General features: G+C 39.2%; 1 protein-coding gene across 3 annotated transcripts in view; it reads left to right on the top strand.

The window, feature by feature from the left end:
• The window catches only part of KLHL29 (kelch like family member 29), a 405,698-nt gene that overhangs the window by 310,267 nt on the left and 75,323 nt on the right, over positions 1-20,108 (top strand). For all 3 annotated transcript variants that reach the window (XM_061372334.1, XM_061372335.1, XM_061372333.1), the window contains one exon: positions 18,395-18,533. In XM_061372334.1, coding sequence (XP_061228318.1) covers positions 18,395-18,533 — 139 coding nt within the window. The remainder of the gene's footprint in view (positions 1-18,394; positions 18,534-20,108) is intronic.

Here is a 20,108-nt window from a genome sequence, read left to right as displayed (position 1 = left end):
CTTTTAAAGAAATAAGTTGCCTCCAATGCATATCTAGCTTGCTCTCTCTTTGATATGCTACTGTGGTTCCTCAGTCTCTGTGGATATAAGAATTATTACTCTATTTCTTCAACTTGATTTTGTATGGCAAATGCTCCCAGGCTCTGAATGGCAATTTTGTAATGAAAGTTGCAATAGAATAGGCCAGGAACAAAACAGTACCAATTAAGGTTTCCTTTACGCAGCTACTATTCAAAAGCAGTCACCCAGCCTTTGGGTTGTACAGTTTTCCGTCTCAGTTATGCCCAGATCAACAGTTTGGTTGTCAAAAGTAAACGCTAAAATTCCTTCTCTTTCTCTTTGAATGCCCATTTCCCTCTTTGCAATCAGTTCACATGCTTTTGCTTTCAGAGCTTTCAGAGCTTTTATGGCTTCAGAAGCCTCTTCAGTTCTTCAGCCTATCTTCCCAAATAGCAAAAAAAAGTCACGTGCTGATTTTTCCCAGACTAGGACACCTCTTTTTGTCCTAATCAGTTGCAAGCATACCTCTGGTGTCATTCATGCCAGCATCTCCTGTCCCTGCTGCTCCCTGCCCACTGGAAGCCATGCGGGCAGCCCCCAGCAATTTCTGCCTTTCAGTAGATGAGAGTCAACCCAGCTGGATCAAAGGAGTTGAAAAATGCAGACACCTAATCAAAGCTAATCAGCTAGCCTTGCTTTGTGCTTAATAGAGAGAGATGGACAATCCTGGGGGAAACTCAGCTTTGCCGAAACAGATGTCCAAGGGAGCAAGGCTACTCCACCTGTCGAGGTGCCTGTGTCTGTGGAAGGCGCCTGGATAAGAAATTTAAGGTTAAATGCCTTTTACACAGCTAAATGTAGATTTGATCCGTTTTCAGCCCAAAATATGTACTCTATGTAACAGTATGCAAGTGTGTTTATGACAATTCAACCTTAATAAGAAGGATGTTGAGGAGTGCTCTCCTGTGCTCTACCTGAGGGACCAGTGAGCACAAGGAAAGCCGTTGCATCCTCAGCTGTCTGCTGCAGTGCTAACAGAGGTGGACTGTAACAACTGTCAAAGCCTGACACATCAAAGAAGCTTCTAGCATTTCCCAGTCTTAAGGAAAAAAAACCTGCTCAGATGTTTTCCTTAAATACTGTGTAGATTTTCCAACAATGCCCACTTCTTATGTAAAAATAATAAATAAATAAAGATTTCAATAAAGATAGCTTAGTTATTTTCCATCACTCAGACAGCTGTGATTCTTCTTATTAAAAACATTGATCCGCATAGGATACTGTTAGTACTGTGAAATAAGACTGAGTTAACAGTGCATATTGCCACTGCATGTATATCATATACGTGAAGTTATAAACCTGAAAATGGGTATACGAAATAAATACTTCAACTTGAAATTGATAAAAGGGCAAGAGTTATGTTACTTTCCAGTCTAGCAGAAACGAATAGACATGTACAGTACATTGTTCTCCTTTGCTGGTTTTTAAGGCATGAAAAGCAATTTGAAGTGTAGTCTTGCTTTAATGCCATTTAGATTCCTCCCACAGTAATGTCAGCGCCTTTCATGTGTGTGAGTGCCTACATAACATGTTTCTAAAAAAGAATCTTAGTTCAATTCTGATTTAAAAAGTTCTGTTGTGTTGCCACTATTCATGCAAACACTAAATTTTCTAAAGCTCCATGAAAAATACGTATTGAAGGTTTATTGCTGCAGCTTCCAGCAGCCTGTTCTGGCCAATGCTCTGGGACATGTGTGGTGCTTTGCTTTAGATTCCAGAGGGGTGATTTAGAGCAATTTGAGTTAAAGGAGATCTAAGCTGATGGGGCAAACCATGCATTGCCAGGAAGGCTGTGTTTTCACAGGTCCAAGTGCAGGCAAGTTATACCTGTGAACCAGCTGCAAGTCCTTCCTAGAGGGATGAGCTATCAGCTTAAGCACAGCACCAGCCTGCATTTCATCCTGAGCTAGCAATCACACGCATCACCATGCTGTGTTGTCCTGGTTTCCATCATGCCCTGGGTCCTTCTGAAACCCAGTGCTGCTACCCTGCACTTCCCTTTGTGTCCTGAAGGTACCTGATGAGGTGATGCAGGCATGAGCTTCGGGGATAAGTACATTGGGACCATCACATCATTCAGGATATTAACCATATCCGTCTATGAGAAGGTGAGGGGGCAGTTTGCTTCATGCGCTCAGTGCTTTGATTAATCTATTCAAATATTAACATGCCTGGTGAGGTAGACTAAAGTATCCTCTGGATATATAAATATTCATATGCTAACATCTGCTACAGATGCATAGTTATAATTCTATTTTCATGGGAGGACAGAAGTCTCTTTGAGGAAGATCCAATGTAGCAGAGGGTTTCTCTCTTCATACCTGTCACTTAGGAAGTTGTGTAACTTTTAAAAATCTTTTATGCTTGCATTATTTTAGAGTTAGCCTGGTCTGTGAGGATTTAACTCTAGCATAACAACTATTAAAAGTTTCTGAATCCCTATTAGTATGTATATGTGAGGTGGTGCACGTTTTTCACTATATAAAACAATGTCTTTGATCATTTGCAGGATGATGTCTGCCACTGGCACAGTCCTGAAACAAATCTGCTTTGCACAGTTAGTAGTATAAGATGTTCATTACGGTCTTGACCTCTACCTTTGGCACTTAAGAACATGCCTTCCATTCTCCATTGGCACAGTACCTCAAAATGCCAGGTTCATTTTCCTTTTTTCTTTTTCATTCTCTTTTTCCTTTTTTTTAATTTTCTTTTTCTTTTATTTTTTCTTTCTTTTCCTTTTCCTTTTCCTTTCTCTCTTTTTCCTTTTCTCTTTTTTTTTCTCTTTTTCTCTTTTCATTTATGTTCTCATTTTCTCTTTTCCTTTTCCTTTAATCTGTTTTCTTGCTTTACAACTTCATGTTATGGTTCTCCTGATCCAGGATGTCTTTTCACTAGGTTTACTCCTAGCTTCCCTCTGAATTTTGCCTGTAAGTCTACTTGGCCTTCTCTCAAGTAAAGAAGTCAAATGCCCCAAAATATAATCTTATTTGTTAGTAGATTCCGTACAAATCTACAGCAGCTGGCTTGTTATATATTAAATAAATACATTTAGTTCGACATTCTGGAAATTTTTTGTGGTTTTCTGTTTTGTGGTGTAGGGAACACATTGTTTCAGTGCACCACCAAATATGTGAATATACAGCAACCATATTCTGTTCTCTTTTTGCTTTCAGAAGAGACTTGAAAAAGATTGTTCCTCAAGTGGAGTCAAACCGAGTCATGTATTGAATGTCTTTTTCCCTTCTAGAAGCTCTATTCGATACTCCACAGTTGGTTTTAAAGAGTTATATTCATTTTCCTCATTTATAGATTGAATACTAAAGACCATGAAAGAACTGGTTTGGACTACTTTTTGGGTCCAACAACTGTGAAGCTAAAAAACCATAATAATAGCTAGAGATCACACTTCCAGTTCTGATCTCCGACTTCTTAAACCAATATGAAGGATTGTTGTTAAAATGGTGTAAAATTAATGTGATTAACACAATAATTTTATAGTCCTCTACAAAAGGAGATGTCTTACGTTTATGTGAAGTTGTCCTTTCAGACTATTCCCTGCAGAACAAGCAGAGATTTAAAGCTCCGATGAGTGCCTGTTTTACAGAGTAGGTATTTTCCTCCTAGCTTTATCTTTTTAACTTTTGACATTAGATTAGTTAAAAGCAGTTTCACCCTATTATTTCAGGAGAAAACATGTTATTTCCCCATGACAAATTCTGTAATTTTAGGTTAAATTTTCAAGAGCTGTTAAGTCCCAGTCTCAAAAGTTAGTTGGGCATTTTGAAAAGTTTAAACTATTTTTTCTGTTGTTTTTTGTTGTTGTTGTGTTTTGGGGCTAGTTTTTTTCTTCATTTTTTAGATTTCTTATAGACAAGGATCCCAGAGCTGCTGTTTCATCCCCAGTTTTATTATGCACTTACAGCATTATGTATTTTTTAAAAATGTGGCAGCCTATCCAAATTGCACTTCAGTCTAGCAGTTTAATGTCCTTAGGAATACACTGGATTATCTTAATCACATTCTTCAACGATACATTACTACCTTTAAAAAGATACTGCTAGGAGAAAATTGTGAGTGTTAAAGGGGGAGTTGAGAAATAAAGGTGTAACAGCTAAAGAAAAAAAGGAAAACTAAACAAAACCCAAGATATAAATTAAGCTGACTAGAAAATTAACGTTAACAAGTGTCAGGAAATCAAGAAACAATTTTCCTTTGATGGCATTGCAAATATGTGTCTGTATAACTATATTTATTTTACAGTATAGTAGTAGGAACCAAAGTTTGTTCTCAGTTAAGCTGGTGTGTTTGTTAGAACTGGTAAACACTTTGTGTCATTTAAAATGGCTTTGTATCAGTTTAAATTTCCTACTTACAGCAGAGCCATAACTGAGCTAAAGCGAGCACTGATTATAGATGAATAGCTTCTGACTGCTGTAGTATTGACAGTGTCTTCACCGAAATAAATTGTCCTTGAAACTATTTTGTGCTGTAAGACACCATTTCAATCAGCATTTTTTCCCAATCACACTAATTAGAAGCCATTTAACCATCATTAGCAAGGTACATATTTCCAGAATTTGTTACAAGAGATGATGTGGTTTCAAAATGTATTTTATATTTTTAATCCAGTTTAATAAACTTTAAATAGCAAGTAGATATGATCATTAAGATGTAAAATGGTCAAATACTCTATTTTCGTTTTAGAATGTCATGCTTTTAATTATGTTGTTGCTATTTAGTACCAGAGAAACATCCTGTTTTCTAGGTCAATGTTTCATATTTGTATTATGATTAAAAGTTTGACATTTTGAATAAAAATATACTAATTAATTGTATTAATTAAAAATAATGACCTAGAAAAATGCTTCCAAGCTAACCTAAAGACATCAGTGCAGTGAAACATGACAGTTGTGCCATATTGTCATATTTTAGTAAGCAATAGAAAAACATATATACAAATGGGAAAAAAATAAAATTAAGAACCACTTTTATATTTAAAACCCTGTATATGAAATCTTCAGTCCACAGAAAGGGTCACAGATACTTGGGAGGACAAAATAAAATTCTGAAATATTGACATTTCCTGTGAAATGTAAAGGGCAGCTTTTGCACAGGTAGATATTTGTTCTTTTTAAATACATGTTAGCCTTCTGCAGCCAGAGCAGGGAGAGGGCAAGTACACGAGAGGTAAAATCATGAAGCCTTTGAAGTTTAGCCATAGATTTTTAATGAGTTTGTTCCCAGGGTTGTTCATTTGTACATATAAACTGCTAATACCATGGCGTTAATTAAAACTACCACCATTTCATAAATATGTATATGATATATGAAAATTAATGGTTTAGAGAAATGAGAAATAATAAACGAAATTATAATAATTATCTCTCCTGAAATCAGTTGAGACACATAGCTCACATTAGTTAGAGATACCAGGTTCTACTCTGTGTCATAGGGGAAAGTATCATTGAAAATGAAGTAAATAATCATGAACTGGTTTGTTCTCAAAGAATGAAAAATAAAAATTACAAAGTCCACAGACAGTAAATGGTGGTTATTGTATTTCCAGTTCTGTATGTTCCTTTTGGAAATCCCATCACTGAATTTAAGGCTGCAAGAAAGCATCTGCCCTTTGAGAGGACATCAAAGGCAGCCCTCTTCTCCAAACTGGTAGTAAGCCCTGTTCTAATGGTCACAGATCAGTACAGTACCTTTTACTTAGAGATGGACATCTATTTCCATTTTAAATTTGGCACCCTAGATTATATTCTAGTTTAAGCCAAAGAAACGGATTGATGGGGATACCAATGTGACTTTCCCTAAACACAGTGTACCAGAGGAAGTTTGTACATCACCTATCTCTGCACATTTCTGATCGTCATTGTGAGACAGACAAATCAATTCCCATCATGAAACTTCTATCTAAATTAGATCCCATTATTCTCAGTTCACCTAAAAATGTCGCATGTCCTCTCTTCAGATCTGCACAGTTTCAACGTCTTTAAGATTCCTGTCATCCCATGATATTTCTTACATTTCACTGTCTTTCTTTAACAGTGAGAACCAAAACTAGAAGCAGTTAATATTTTACTCTGCATATGGCTTTTCAGAACCGTGCAAGTGGTTTTATGGACCCTTGTCATCCTGCAAAATGCTGCTGGGGAGCAGCAGCAGTCTAGATATTTTGGTCATTAGCAAGAGAAGCTGCTAGTATCTTAAATTAGAATAGATCTTTGCTTTCCGCTAAGACCTGTAGAAAAGAAATTTACTTCAATTCTTTCATAAAACTTTACAACTTCGTCTTTGCAGTGCAAGCTGGAGCCCTGGTGAGGCTGTCATTTGAACTGACGCTGTATTGCAGTCTCTTTTGTTCTCTCCTCTCCTTAGATGCCTGCTTGCTGCCTGCTGGCTTGCAGGAGCGAGCAGGATGACTTGTGGTGACAGCTGTAAAGTTGTGGATAGGAGCAGACAGAGGAAAAAAGCCCTTGTTCGGTTAGGAGGGGCTTTATATCTCTCTGTTTCCATAACTACACAGAAGGAGAAAAACATGCTTCTTTCATGCTTGTCTAGATTCAAAATTGCCTGTTGTCATCCTTTCATAGGTTCGGCACCTTTGCAGGTTGGTCTTAGTAGCATTTTTGGATTATGAAATAATTGTGAAATTTGTATATTGCCTTCACAGTTGAATTTGTGACTTAATCACCATGTTTTCTGAGGTGTTCCTTTGTTTTCGTTTGTATTTGAAATGTTTTAGCCAAGTCTTATCAACCATCTTTATTATGTGAAAGCCATTCAGCTCTCAAAATAGTCATTATAAGCTTGCTTAATTCTTAGAAAGCCCATAAATTTTAATACTCATTAAATAAATCTTCGTCCTTATTCGTTAAATAAATCTTTGTCCTCTAATCTCAACAGACTTCTCAAAAGTGTCTTCTTTTTTTTATTATTTTTCTGAGTTTGGTAAGGCAGCTACTTAAACACTTACTGATAAATTGTTCCTCTATGAATATAAACATTCTCAGTTAAATGGTTTCTTACATTATCAGGCAGTCACAGCTCATGTTCTCTTCCCATACTGTACAAACTTACTATTCAGGCAACACAGATACTAGGGAGTGACTTTGCTAGTGTTTATACAAAAATACTTAATATTAACAAAAATACCTTCCAGAAAGTTTGTTTTAAAGTAAAGATTTAAAAATCCAGGTTACAGTATTAAGGGGAAACATGAGTTTGGCAGAAGCGAAGAGCACATTTTTTCAAATGTTTTTTAAACAGCTACAACACTGTTAGACTTTGAAAACTTTACAGTGCTTATAAAAGAAGAAAAAAAATCAATTAGCAAGTCTTTCACACCACTAGCACAGGTAGAACCTAGAGATTTGCAAATGTTGTAGGTAGGGAGATGTACAAAGGAAATCTGACACAAATTATGGCTTTAAGATATGATACCATGTTCCTAAAGCCCATGGGGCACAAAAAAATAGCTTATTTATCTTTTTTTTTTCTGAACCTGTAGTCATGTATGATTCTTAGGTAAGTTAACAGCTTTGGATTTAACTGTTTTCGTTACTTCTGTAATGGTGAAATAACATGAGTGCATCCACCAACACTTGCTGAAGACACCACTTGCAGTACTACATTCAGCTCTGGGACACCCAACACAAGGATGTAGACCTGCTTGAGCAAGTCCAAAGGAGACCACAGAGGTGCTCAGCGGCTGGAGCATCCCTGCTATGGAGACAGGCTAAGAGAGCTGGGCTTATTCAGCCTGGAGAAGAGAAGGCTCTGCGGAGACGTTAGAGCAGCTTCCAGTACCTAAAAGGTGCCTACCGTAAAACTGGAGAGGGATTTTTAACAAGGTCATGTAGTGACAGGACAAGGAGGAACAGCTTTAGGCTGAAAGAGGGGAAATTTCGTTTAGATATTAGAAAGAAATTTTTTACTGAGGTGAGTGAAGCACTGGAGCAGCTTGCTCTGTGGCTGCCCCATCCCTGGAAGTATTCAGAGTTGGACGGGGCTTTGAGCAACCTGGTCTGGTGGAAGATGTCCCTATCTGTAGCAGGGGTGTTGGAACTAGGTAATCTTTGAGATCCCTTCCAACCCAAAACATTCTATGGTTATATAGACCAGGGAACCAGCCACTGAAGCAGAGTTACTGGGTTTCAGACTCCCACAAGAGAGGTCCTAGAGTTGACTGTCAGCATTCTCATTTTTTAAAATTTTGCAATATTTGATTGCACTTGTCTGTTCTGATAGTGCAATGAACCACTGAGACTCTTTGTGGGGACACCATATGTACCAAAGGAGCAGTTCTCTTGTCATATGAGATGTCCACTGAACCAAGAGGTGCTGTCATGTGCGTTTAACCCAGTGCGTAACATATATCCAGTACTAAGCCATCTGCTAAATACTTAGATTTAGTACTTTTTTAATTATAGATGATGTATAATATCTTCTGAAAGGGTGAGATTTCAGTGCCAAAGATTTGAGTTGGGTTTATTTGCTTTTATTAGGCACCATATACTCCCTAATAAAACAGCAGGATATGAATGCTAGAGAATAGGTGTGTTACCACTCATCAGTGAAGATGGATTTATTTCAGAGAACTGTGTAAATTATACTTCTATACATTCTAGGGAAAAACTAAGTCCTGCCCCTATTGAAACTGGGCAGTGCTGCCTTTGTCTACAGTGGGCAGAGTAACACCCCCCTTTGCTAATTAATGTGTGTTAAGTGCATTGAAGTCTTTGACTGTCAGGTGTTTTACCTTACAGTGGTATTGTTTAGTCATTTATTTTACTCTAATAGGTGCAGTTTGTTCTGGATGCCTCACTGATTTATTTTCAGAAACCTGTCTTGTCTTATTTTCTTATTTTGGAGAACAAGCATTTGGTTTGTCGGCTGCAGGTGCGCACATGCGTGTGACTGATTGCTGTTAATACATAATTCGCAGCTTTTGTTCGTATGCCACCAGAACTGGTCAGCATTTCACCATTGCTGACATGTCAGGGAGCCTGTTGATTACGCTATTGGTTTCACAGATGGGTGCTTCTTGTTCAAAGCCTTCAAAAGTAGGGAACGTTTAGCTAATGCTTTGCACTACATAAAGAGATCAAAAAGGTCTAAAAGCTATCTGCTAGTCTTCTGCTACAAGCAATTAGGATAATACTGAATCCATCCCAGATCACATAGTGATAAATATTTTAGCCTTCCCTTAAGTGTGTATTTATATTCAGGGCTGCCTGCTGGTAAATAAAACAATCAGAACTAAATTTCCTCTTTGAATCTGGACTATTCTGTGTTTCCAGCACTCACAGTTTATTTTTTTTCCTTCTCTTTCTGCCTGTCTCTCTCTCTCTCTCATTTATTCTCCAGAGAAAATTATTGTCTGCCTGGAAATCAAGTTACAGTGCTAACTGAAATAGTGGCATATTATATATGGAACAGGGGGGCCACGCTGGCAGTTTGCTGGGATCCCCTGGGGTTTATTTGCTTTGGCCAGTATAGAACAGACTACAGCCAACTTTATATTTAATCAGGGGTGAATCCTAAAAACAAAAAAAAATCAGATACTGCTATAGGAAGCTGCATCCTTATCTCAACATCTCAGTGGGCATTTTTATGCTGGATCCTTTGGTGTTGGTGCTTGTCTTTATATAGGTCTCAGTCTGTGTTGGAAAATGAAAGAGATCGGGTTGTCTCCCTTATTTTTTCTTATTCTTTGCATCCATATATGTAATGTGAATGCAGTTCATTTTCAAAGCCAGTCACATACACTCACTGTGAATTTGTAACCCTGTATGATTATAAATTAGCAGGCATGGAAACCATAGAAGACTTTTACTGTATAAATCAAAGCAGCAAAGGCATTCTAGCCCCAAAACCCTCTTTCTTATTATTTTTATGCATAACTTTGATACCAAAATATCTCCAGAAGTTGTATTTAAAGTAGATTTTCTAGAAATAAGATGTGTAGTTCATCTCTGAATATAGCCCAAAAATATGTTGAAATAGTTCTATAGCCTAATATAGGGAGCTATCAACTGTGCAGTGAGTGAAAGCATCCTTGAGGTATCTCCTAATGTCAGTTCTAGTGATAATAATAGCCTGGAAATTGTTTTCAAAGCATGATATGGTGACTACCCTGAGTTTTTAATATTGTTTAGAAAGGCTTCATTTACACATAGAGTTGTAGTTGTCCTCCTCAAGTGACTAATCACCGCAGCTGACTTGACGTTTTCTCATCATAATAAGGTGAGAAGAATTTGTCTATGTGAACAACAAAAAATTATTTAGCGCAATGGAGCATCTCTTTGTCAGTAATCCTATGAATAGAATTAACATATACAGCCACGTATGTGTTGTTCAGGATGGGATATTGAAGTATTTTCCCACTCTCCAGCACCTGTTACTGTATTCTCTAGCAGCACAGGTGTATAACAGGGTCAACAAGACCAAGATCTAGACAGGTTGGTCTGCACTACGAAGTCCTAAACTGTAGCTGTATCAGCTTAGACTATGACAGCTTCACACCTTGCATTTCATGTTGCTGTGCTGACAAAACCTAGCAGAAATTGACTCTCATTGCCTTTTGTTCAGAGGCTGGTATAGCTGTGCCAGCAGTGCTACCTCTCCATTTGCATATGCTCCATTTAGGTGTGTAGCTGGGTAGCACAGACTCTGTAAGTTGCAGCCTTGTAGTGCTCCTGTAGTCAGTATTAAGCTTGAAAGCTGGAGAGGAACCTTTTACAAGGGCATGTAGTGATAGGACAAGTGTGAATGGCTTTAACCTGAAAGAGGGGTGATTTAGATTAGATACTAAAAAGTTCTTTCCTGTGAGGGTGCTGAGGCACTGGCACAGGTTGCCCAGAGAAGCTGTGGCTGCTGCATTCCTGGCAGTGTTCAACGTTGAATGGTGCTTTGAGCAACCTGGTCTAGTGGAAGGTGTCTCTGCCCATGGCAGGGGGGTTGGAAATAAATGAACTTTAAGGTCCCTTCTAACCCAAAAATTTTATCTGGACTAAGGGCTTATGGAAGTAAAATATTCAGAAGAGGGCCAGAAACAGTCAAGGATTTTCAGATGCCTTTGGACCAAGATGGCATCCTGTGGAAACTCTGTTATAAATACAGACTGGGAGAGAGGGACTGGACTCACCAATATCATACAGAGAGTATTTTGCAGCTCCACCCCAGGCCATCAGCAGCCTTGACATTTCACAATACAGAGAGTGTTTTACCGTTTGTCTGACTTCCCCATCTCACCAATAAAGGATCATTGTATTGGGAAGTCCCAGCTTTGTTACTCCTCCTTCTCCTTTTGCTCTTGACAAAGAATTGGAACTGACCAATTTATATGGCCTTCTGTGACAGGGCTATGGAACTGATGGACAGGGTAGAGCAGTTGACGTCATCTACCTGGACTTGGGCAAAGTGTTTGACACTGTCCCACACAACATCCTTGTTTCTAAATTGGAGAGACATCAATGTGATAGGTGGACCACTCAGTGGATAAAGAACTGGCTGGATGGCTGGATGGCTGCATGCAAAGAGTTGTGGTCAATGGCTCAATGACCAGTAACGAGTGGGGTCCCTCAGGGATCAGTGTTGGGACCGGTCTTGTTCAACATCTTTGTTGGTGACATGGACAGCGTGGTTGAGTGTGCCCTCAGCAAGTTTGCCGATGACACCAAGCTGTGTGGTTCGGTTGATACGCTGGAGGGAAGGAATGCCATCCAGAGGGACGTGGACACACTTGTGAGGTGGGCTGATGCCAACCTCATGAAGTTTAACCATGCCAAATGCAAGGTCCTGCGCCTGGGTCGAAGCAATCCCAGGCACAGCTACAGGTTGGGCAGAGAAGAGATTCAGAGCAGCCCTGCGGAGAAGGACTTGGGGGTGCTGGTTGATGAGAAAATGAACATGAGCCAGCTTCAGTGTGCGCTCGCAGCCCAGAAAGCCAACTGTATCCTGGGCTGCATCAAAAGGAGCATGACCATCAGGTCACAGGAGGTGATCCTGCCCCTCTATTCTGCTCTTGTGAGACCTCACTTGGAGTACTGTGTACAGTTCTGGTGTCCTCACCATAAAAAGGACATGGAACTGTTGGAACATGTCCTGAAGAGGGCCACGAGGATGATCGGGGGACTGGAGCACCTCCCTTATGAAAATAGGCTGAGAAAGTTGGGTCTGTTCAGCCTGGAGAAGAGAAGGCTGCGTGGAGACCACGTAGCAGCCTTCCAGTATCTGAAGGGGGGCCTATAGGGATGCTGGGGAGGGACTCTTCATTAGGGACTGTAGTGACAGGACAAGGGGTAACGGGTTCAAACTTCAACAGGGGAAGTTTAGATTGGATATAAGGAAGTTCTTTACTGTTAGGGTTGTGAGGCACTGGAATGGGTTTGCCCAGGGAAGTTGTGAATGCTCCATCCCTGGCAGTGTTGAAGGCCAGGTTGGACAGAGCCTTGGGTGACATGGTTTAGTGTGAGGTGTCCCTGCCCATGGCAGGGGGGTCGGAACTTGATGATCTTAACATCCTTTCCAACCCTAACTATTCTATGTTTCTATGATCCAACAAGAAAAAAAGGTGAAAGTGTTTGAAAATATGTGTCTAGTCTCAACTTTCTAATCTTCCTCAGTAATCCCTGGTGAGAGGCACCTGTGTTAGTGTACCATACAACAGAACAGGCTGGGCTGTGGGTAAGACCTGCTTCTGCCTCTGTTTGACTGCAGAGACAGTCCAAGTAACTGGACATGTAATTTTCAGGGTCCTGGAAGAAAAGTGAAGGTCACATGTAGTATCTGAAACACCCTCATCTGTTAATGATTCCCACCAGGCTTTGCTCATTCCCTTTTTTCCCTATGACTATTTCCTTCCAAGCCAAAAGAGTAAGGGACCTATTTCTTGTCCTCAGTTGCAAGTAGGAATCTGTTCCTCAGAGGTGTGTACTTGTCTTCACATCACATGGAAACTGCTGAAGCTTAAAGTGTACTTGCCAACTGGGAAATAACTAGTCCCTGGTGTAAAAATCATGGGAAACACTAAGGAATGATGTTCAGTGGTGGCTGGTTTCCAGTGTCAAGATGCCTGAAGGGTGGAGAGCAGCATCAGCCACTGCAACAGCAGGTCTGTCTGCTTAAGTTCATCAGACTGGCCTAATGAGGCAGCAAGGCACTTAGTTATCTCTCCATGCAGCTGCTTCAGTCTGTGTATCAACAGCATGAGGGTTGATGGAGCAGTTTATTGTAGTACTTCCCAGGCTTTGGGGTTCTCTGTGTGTCTGTGGGCATTCTGATGAGGAGAAAGAGACATGTCAAAATAGGTCAAAAGTCATGAGTTGCTGTGTGGTTCAATAGGACAGGTTCACCCTGGTATACACTTTCCCACCACTCACAACTCCAACTGCTACATCTTTTGCTTCGTATTTTATTTCTCCTAGCAACACACATTCTGCCAGTCACTATCAAAATGAGCAGGTAGGAACAGTACTGGCACTTAATGGTTAAAATTATTGTTTTACATAACTAGAGCATTACCTTGGGAATTAATCTTCTTAGTTGTTAAGGCAAGAAGGTAATTGGATTTTCCTTCTGGTAACTTTTCTTGGCTTCCCACATTTTCTGTCCCAATCATAAAAGCATGAGGCTATCTGGGCGAGCACTGGTCTTCTGCATGTTCTTCACAAGAATAATTAACAGTGTTTCATCAGTTACTCTTTGCAGTTTTAAAATAGGTTAGTTATTCTAAGCAAGTTTTAAAAAACACTGTTTGTAATGTGTTCTTCCATATTTCATGGTTCATTATATTTTAGCTCTTGCTGCCCCATTTTAAAGCCTTATCTACAGGAATATAAGTAAAGAGTTTTTCATTAAAAGTTAAAAGAAACCTGAGAGCTTCCATTGTGTCACAGGAGTGTGCATTAGAGAGGCTCTTTAACTGGGTATTCAGTCTCCACTGTGCTTGAAATACAGAATAAATAAACTTGGGGAATAAGTTCCTTGTTAATTTTTATTTCTGATCATATGTAATTTATATATTAAAAAAGTTTCACTGTATAATTTCTGTTCCCTTTACTTAGTCTACACTATTACACAGTTGTACATTTGAGCTAAGGCTTGTGGGCTCTTTAGTTTAATTTGTAATTTGTCTGTTAATTAAGAGGGATAAAATGTAGTGCAATGGGTGGAGCTGGGGACCAGGAGTCAAGGCTTCTGAATTCTTCCTGGCTCTGCTCCTGACCTGAGGAAAATCACTTATGCCTTCTGGCCCATATTGTCTCTGGGACTTTCAATATAATTATGCTTAAATGCCCCCAAGCAATGATACAAAGGCTGATAATGGCAAGATAGAAAGTGCTTCCTTTCAGGAGCTCTGTAGAGATGTTCAGTTTCAGATTTCAGGTCAAGTGCCCTTTAGTTTCAACCACTATGTGGCTCATGTAATGGTGGAAGAACATTGGAGTGTCCATTGTCTAGTTCTTCAAGAGGAAAACATTCAACCAGTCTTTGACTGAGAATGATTCATCACTGATAGCGATGAAGAAGACAGAGAGGACTGGCTTGGTTTCTGCGATCCCAGCGTGTGTGTGCACCTGGGCCAGGAAGAAAAATCCCTTGCCATGTGAATGCAAGAGCATTTGCTGTGATTCACTGAGGAAAGGGAACATCAGTGCCCACCCTACTGAAACCTTGCTCCTTAACTGTCCTTGTACTTCATTTTTATCTGCATCGCTTAAAAAAAAAAAAAAAACACAAAACAAAAATACACCTCTCTGTAAGAGCAAAGAAACCAGAGGAATAAATAACCAGTAGGAAATTCCCAGCACATCCCTTTCTGAAGGTTTTAGGAAATTCCATTTGTTGAAGGAAACACTGAAAATTAGGAGGAGCCCAAAAGAGGGACTAGCAGGAGACAGCTGAGATCATTTTTCACTGCCAGGACTGCACTGTGTTGTCTCTCCTTTTACAACTCATCGGCAGGCATTATTACCTGGTGAAAAAATTTGTTTTGCAACTCTTCCCGAGTCCTCATAAATCATTAATGCCTGGCTAAGCACAGCATGAGCATCACAAATACTCTGAGAATGAGGGCCTGTTCTGATATAACCTTGTGTCCAATACTAATGCCTGCTAGTTATTTAGTAATACAAAGGAGTCTCAGTGAGGAAGATCGATGAGTCAGTGAAGTCTCCTGACTTCCTTCTCCTCTCCACCTACCTTGCCTGTTTCTAGTTCAGAAACTGAGCTACAGACAGTACAGGGCTGTTCATAGTTATCTGTCTGAGGAAAGCACAAGTCAGGGGGACAAGGACGGACTTACAGCCTCTGAATGTCTACAGAAAAAGAAGAGCTTCGGTTTCTGATCAGGGCTTTTTCTAATTTCTGGGGTTTTATGAGCAAAATTGCACCACTGCTCCCATGCTGTGTTTCCTGGTTTGCATTCTTTAATGCATCCAATATAAAGCACACTGAAGTGTGTAAAGAGCATGGATAGAAACAGAGCCCAAGAACCCCATGCCTGGATGTCATTAAAGGGTGCTCAGTAAAGTCCAAGGAATCAGCTGATTACCTGGGGAAGTCATCTGGGGACTTGGATGCTCAAACCAACTCTCACAATACTGGAGATAACACAGAGAGTGCAACATCTATAGGTGTAGCAGCTGAACTTTGTGTCTTCTTGTTCCCCGATCTTGGCCGCAGTCATGAGTGCAAGGATGGTCTCTAGTGTCCCACTTACCCTGAGCTCACCTCCAAAAACCCACAGCCCGTTCAGAGTGCAGATAAACTCTGTTTCTTCTCTTCCCCTCCTCTCCTCTCTTCTCCTGGAGCAGAGCATCCATCCATGCAGTTGTTGTTTAACAGCTGTGCTCTTTAAACACTACAATAATTGATCATGAGCTTTAAAAGGAAGAAACTGAATGAGGTGAGATGGAAATTGACCCTTTGTTTAAGTGTAACCTTAAACTTGTATGACTTAGTCTTGGTTGGAGCCCTTGACCTGAAAGGCTTCTGCAAGGAAAGTTGTAAAGTCACAGATAGTAGAGAAACAGATTTTGAATAGGAATTTAGGAAAAGTGCAAAAGGAGATGGAGGACAGTAGTTGGGCAAATTTGAAAAGGGGAATGACAGAAAACAAAAGTGAATTTAAGTAGTCAATGAGAGAGTTTCAGAAAGTGTAGAGGGAAAAGTAACAGTGTTTAAGACATAAAATGATAGAAATTGGTTATGAAGAAAATGCAGTTGCTGTAAGTGAAAGTAGGAAAATGGACCAAGATAGAAAAAAAAGAAAAGTCATTTGTATGTGACGAAGGACACAAAAATACTTCCTCCACAGTCTCCTCCAGAAATATGCAACTAAGACAACACCTGGTGAAACCAGAGACCTTAGGCCGTTTTACCCTAAATTGTGTAGAACATCCCTTTGTCCAAAGCATCCTTGGTCTTTAACCAAGGTATGAAGCATTCGCGGTCAGATCATACTTTAGGCATCACACCTCCAGCAAAACCCTGAAACTTTCCTGCAAAAAAGTGAACATCCAGAGCCCGTCACAAGTTTTGCTGAAAATGTATCCCTGTACTTTAGTTGAGATAACTTTGTTAAAAATAGTCCCTGGTATGGCACCCACAGGACAGAGTGGTTTATTTTCCCCTATTATAGTTCTGACACAAGCCTGCTGTTATTTCTGTGCCCTCTCTAATGATCTGCTTGCTCTCTGGAGAGCACTGACCCATTTCAGCTCAGAATAATTAGCCTTTCAGACACTACTGTGTTTCCATTAAATAGACATAAATGTGCAAGGTGACATTTATTTATTTACTAAGGCCTGAAAAATGTGCACTACAGATGTTGGGGCTTGGGAGAACTTCAGTTTCTTTTCATTCAACTGTTGTATATTTGCATGCTTTCGTGTTGTTTATCTGCTTAGTGCTTGAGCTCTTGCTGAGTTTCACTGAGGAAACAGGAGAGCACAAAGATTATTTGGGTCCTCATTTCACTGTAAGGCCCTTTAGCAATGCTTTGGCAGCCCAGTGCCCAAACCTGACAGTGCCTTTAAATGTGTCTTTAGTTACACAGTTTTCAGGTCCCTTTTAACTGTGTGTAAGGAGGTGATTCCACATAAAGAATTGCTGTTGATTTACAGAACTGTCTGAAGAGGAATGTGTTCAGGGTGTTGCACTGAGAAAATGAGAACCTTGACCTATTGCAAACATAAAATAAAACCAAAATTCTTTAGTATTTAAAATCAGCTCTTTTATCATCTTGATCACTGGCTTCTGATCTACCAGACTGTTGCCCAGGTGAAAAGTATATTATTCATCTTGATAGCGACTTTGGTCTGCAAAGTTGGAGGGAATTCTTACATCCACACATGAAGTCATGGCATGCTATTATTTCATTCTGTTAGTACCAATAGGCTTTATAAAAGGAGGCCTCACACAAGGTAGGTGCTTTATTGCAGGATGGAAACACTTTCATAGGTTATTTTAATCATTATGATTCTTTCATGATGTGTGAAAGTTGATTGTTGCTGTAAATGAAGCCATTGAAGGCTAAAAAATAAAAATGCTGTGATGGTAAAAATCCTTGGAGTGCAAAAAATGGTAATTGCTGTAAAAGGCAGTAATTTATTCTGTGTGTGAGATTATTTTTTATCATAGGGATGCTTTTAAGCTAATTCTGAAACATATACAGTTGTAGTCCATATAGCTGAGGTATACTGCACAATGCATTGATATTTTGGCCAATTTCATATAGATGGTAATTTATATATTATTTAGAAGCACTATTTTATTCTAGTAACTGAGAGGCTTAACACATTTTTACTATGTTAAAGGATAAGCTATTTTTGCAGGCCTTGTGGTTTTATTATTTTGACCCATATCCAGTTCATACTGCATCATAGTACCATATTTTTGCTAATATTTTTCTGGTATGTTCAAACCTTATTTGCATTTCGATAGAAATTCATTAGCTCTTGATTTTTATTATGTCAAATTATTTTGACTTTTCTGTGATAATGCGTTCTCTGTGTTTCTGATTTGCTGATGCTGAAATATTTTCTTTTTGGTTTTAACCCTTCCAAATTTAGGATTGGTTTTGGTTTTTTTCTGTGTATATATTTCAGTTGTTTAGACCTACTGGTTCCTGCTTTTTTCTTTTTCTTTTTCTCAATATGTTATGTTTATATCTTATGTCTGTGTTGAGCCGATCTTACCAACAAAAATATCAGTTGTTTCCTGTTTCTCTACTTCTTTACAAAAAAAATGAAAAGTAAAAAGTAAAAATAAAAAACTCTTAATGGGAACCCTGGCACTGTCTGTCTTCTCTGTTCTGCAGAAATGTTGAAGGAGTTGAACCAGCAACGCAGAGCGAAAGAGTTTACAGACCTGAAAATTATTGTTGAAGGCAAAGAGTTTGAAGTCCACCAAAATGTTCTAGCTTCCTGCAGCTTGTATTTCAAGGACCTGATTAAAAGGTTTGCCTTCCTTCCAGCTGTGATCTGCTCTGTTCTTTTGTAGGGCGCATTTGTGTCGCTTTTTTTTCCTCCCCTCTCTTGCAGGTTTATGAAGATTGAATCTCCTGTCACAGAGCCAGTAGCCATTCTTTCCACCTTCTCTGAATGTATTTCCAAACTGAGACTCAGACCCATTTGTTACACATCTGACTTGTACAGTGTGATTATTTCAAATAAGTAGAGGCCAGTTTTGGCCGAAGAAAGCATTCCACCACTGAGAGATCAAAGATTTAAACTCAACCACTAATGGTGATTCAGACCACAGCTAAGAGCTATTGCTGTCAGTGTTTTCAAGGGACTCTGTCACATGCGACAAAAGTCTGTCCTTTGGGCTACAATAAGCCATCAGCATTCTGGTGAACGATGCTGAGACGTCATGCTAATAAAGCATTTTGAGTATCATAATCCCTTCACCCTGAAATCTTTGTTACATGCTTTTGTGTGGCTTTAATGGGCAAAGGGATTGATATTTTTATTATTTGTGGGCATTTGAAAGACGAAAAGACAACTGATGAATTTCTTTAGAAAAGATTGGAAATAAGACTGTTTTCTGGTCAAAATATAGCTCAGTCTGCATGTTAAACTAGGGGGAGCTTTTTCCTACAAACACTCTAGCTTAGGGTAGGTACAGTGCGTACATTTTCTGAACATCATGTCTCCGCCTTTGCTTTCCCCCCCCCTCTGTTTCGAGCTGGTTGATTCTAAACAGTGCATGATAATCTTTTTTTTACATTACATTGATTTTTCAATTTGTATGCTTCATATACTTGCATAGGAATAAATTGGTACTCTTGTATTATTAGTAAGTTAGAGTAGCAAGTAGGGAGGAAAAAAAACATGAGGATAACTTTCATTTTTCTCTCAATCATCAGCAAATTAATGCAGCTGCTGATTTTGCCTTGCAGTATTTTCCTGAGCAGACTGAACCTGGACTGTGCTAAAAAATGGGATTAAAGAACATTTTGCTTGCTTCAAATCCTGTATTTAAATTTTGCCAACTAACACAATAGTGACTGTATTTTATTTCAGGATGGCATATTGGCTGGTATCTCTTTTCAGTGTATTATGTCCTTTTGCACAAAGCTGGTTTTATAATTATGGATATATATTACATTTCTATGATATAACTGTGCTGACTGCCTTATCAATTATTCATAAAAAATATGTTGGCCTAGGAAGCATGTCTTTTCCCCTCTGTAAATCTAATGATTGCTAGCTGTAGCTATGCCAGATCTCTCCTGTCCTTTCTCTTCTGTCTGCTCATTATCATTTAATTGTTAAGGCTACAGTATATTCTTTTCAGGGTGATAAGGAGTAGAGTCTATAGGGAAGGAAAAATCTTAGAATCGACTTACAGAAATCCAGTAACTGACTGGCCAAAGACTGTTGTTTGGATTTTCCTCTGAAGACATCTGCTTATGTGCAGAGGTCACCAAACAGCATCTATTTCTAGAAGCACACTGAGGAACCTTTCTGCTTTATTATTTAGTTAACAAATGGAGATATACTTTAGATTGAACACTGCTCTGATAGGAA

Source organism: Neopsephotus bourkii, unplaced genomic scaffold (genome assembly GCF_033783945.1).
Source record: "Neopsephotus bourkii isolate Nb327-2 ecotype Australia unplaced genomic scaffold, CSIRO-AGI_Nbou_v1 NB_1600, whole genome shotgun sequence".
Classification (NCBI taxonomy): Eukaryota; Metazoa; Chordata; class Aves; order Psittaciformes; family Psittacidae; genus Neopsephotus; species Neopsephotus bourkii.
This window is presented reverse-complemented; position numbering and strand designations above follow the sequence as displayed.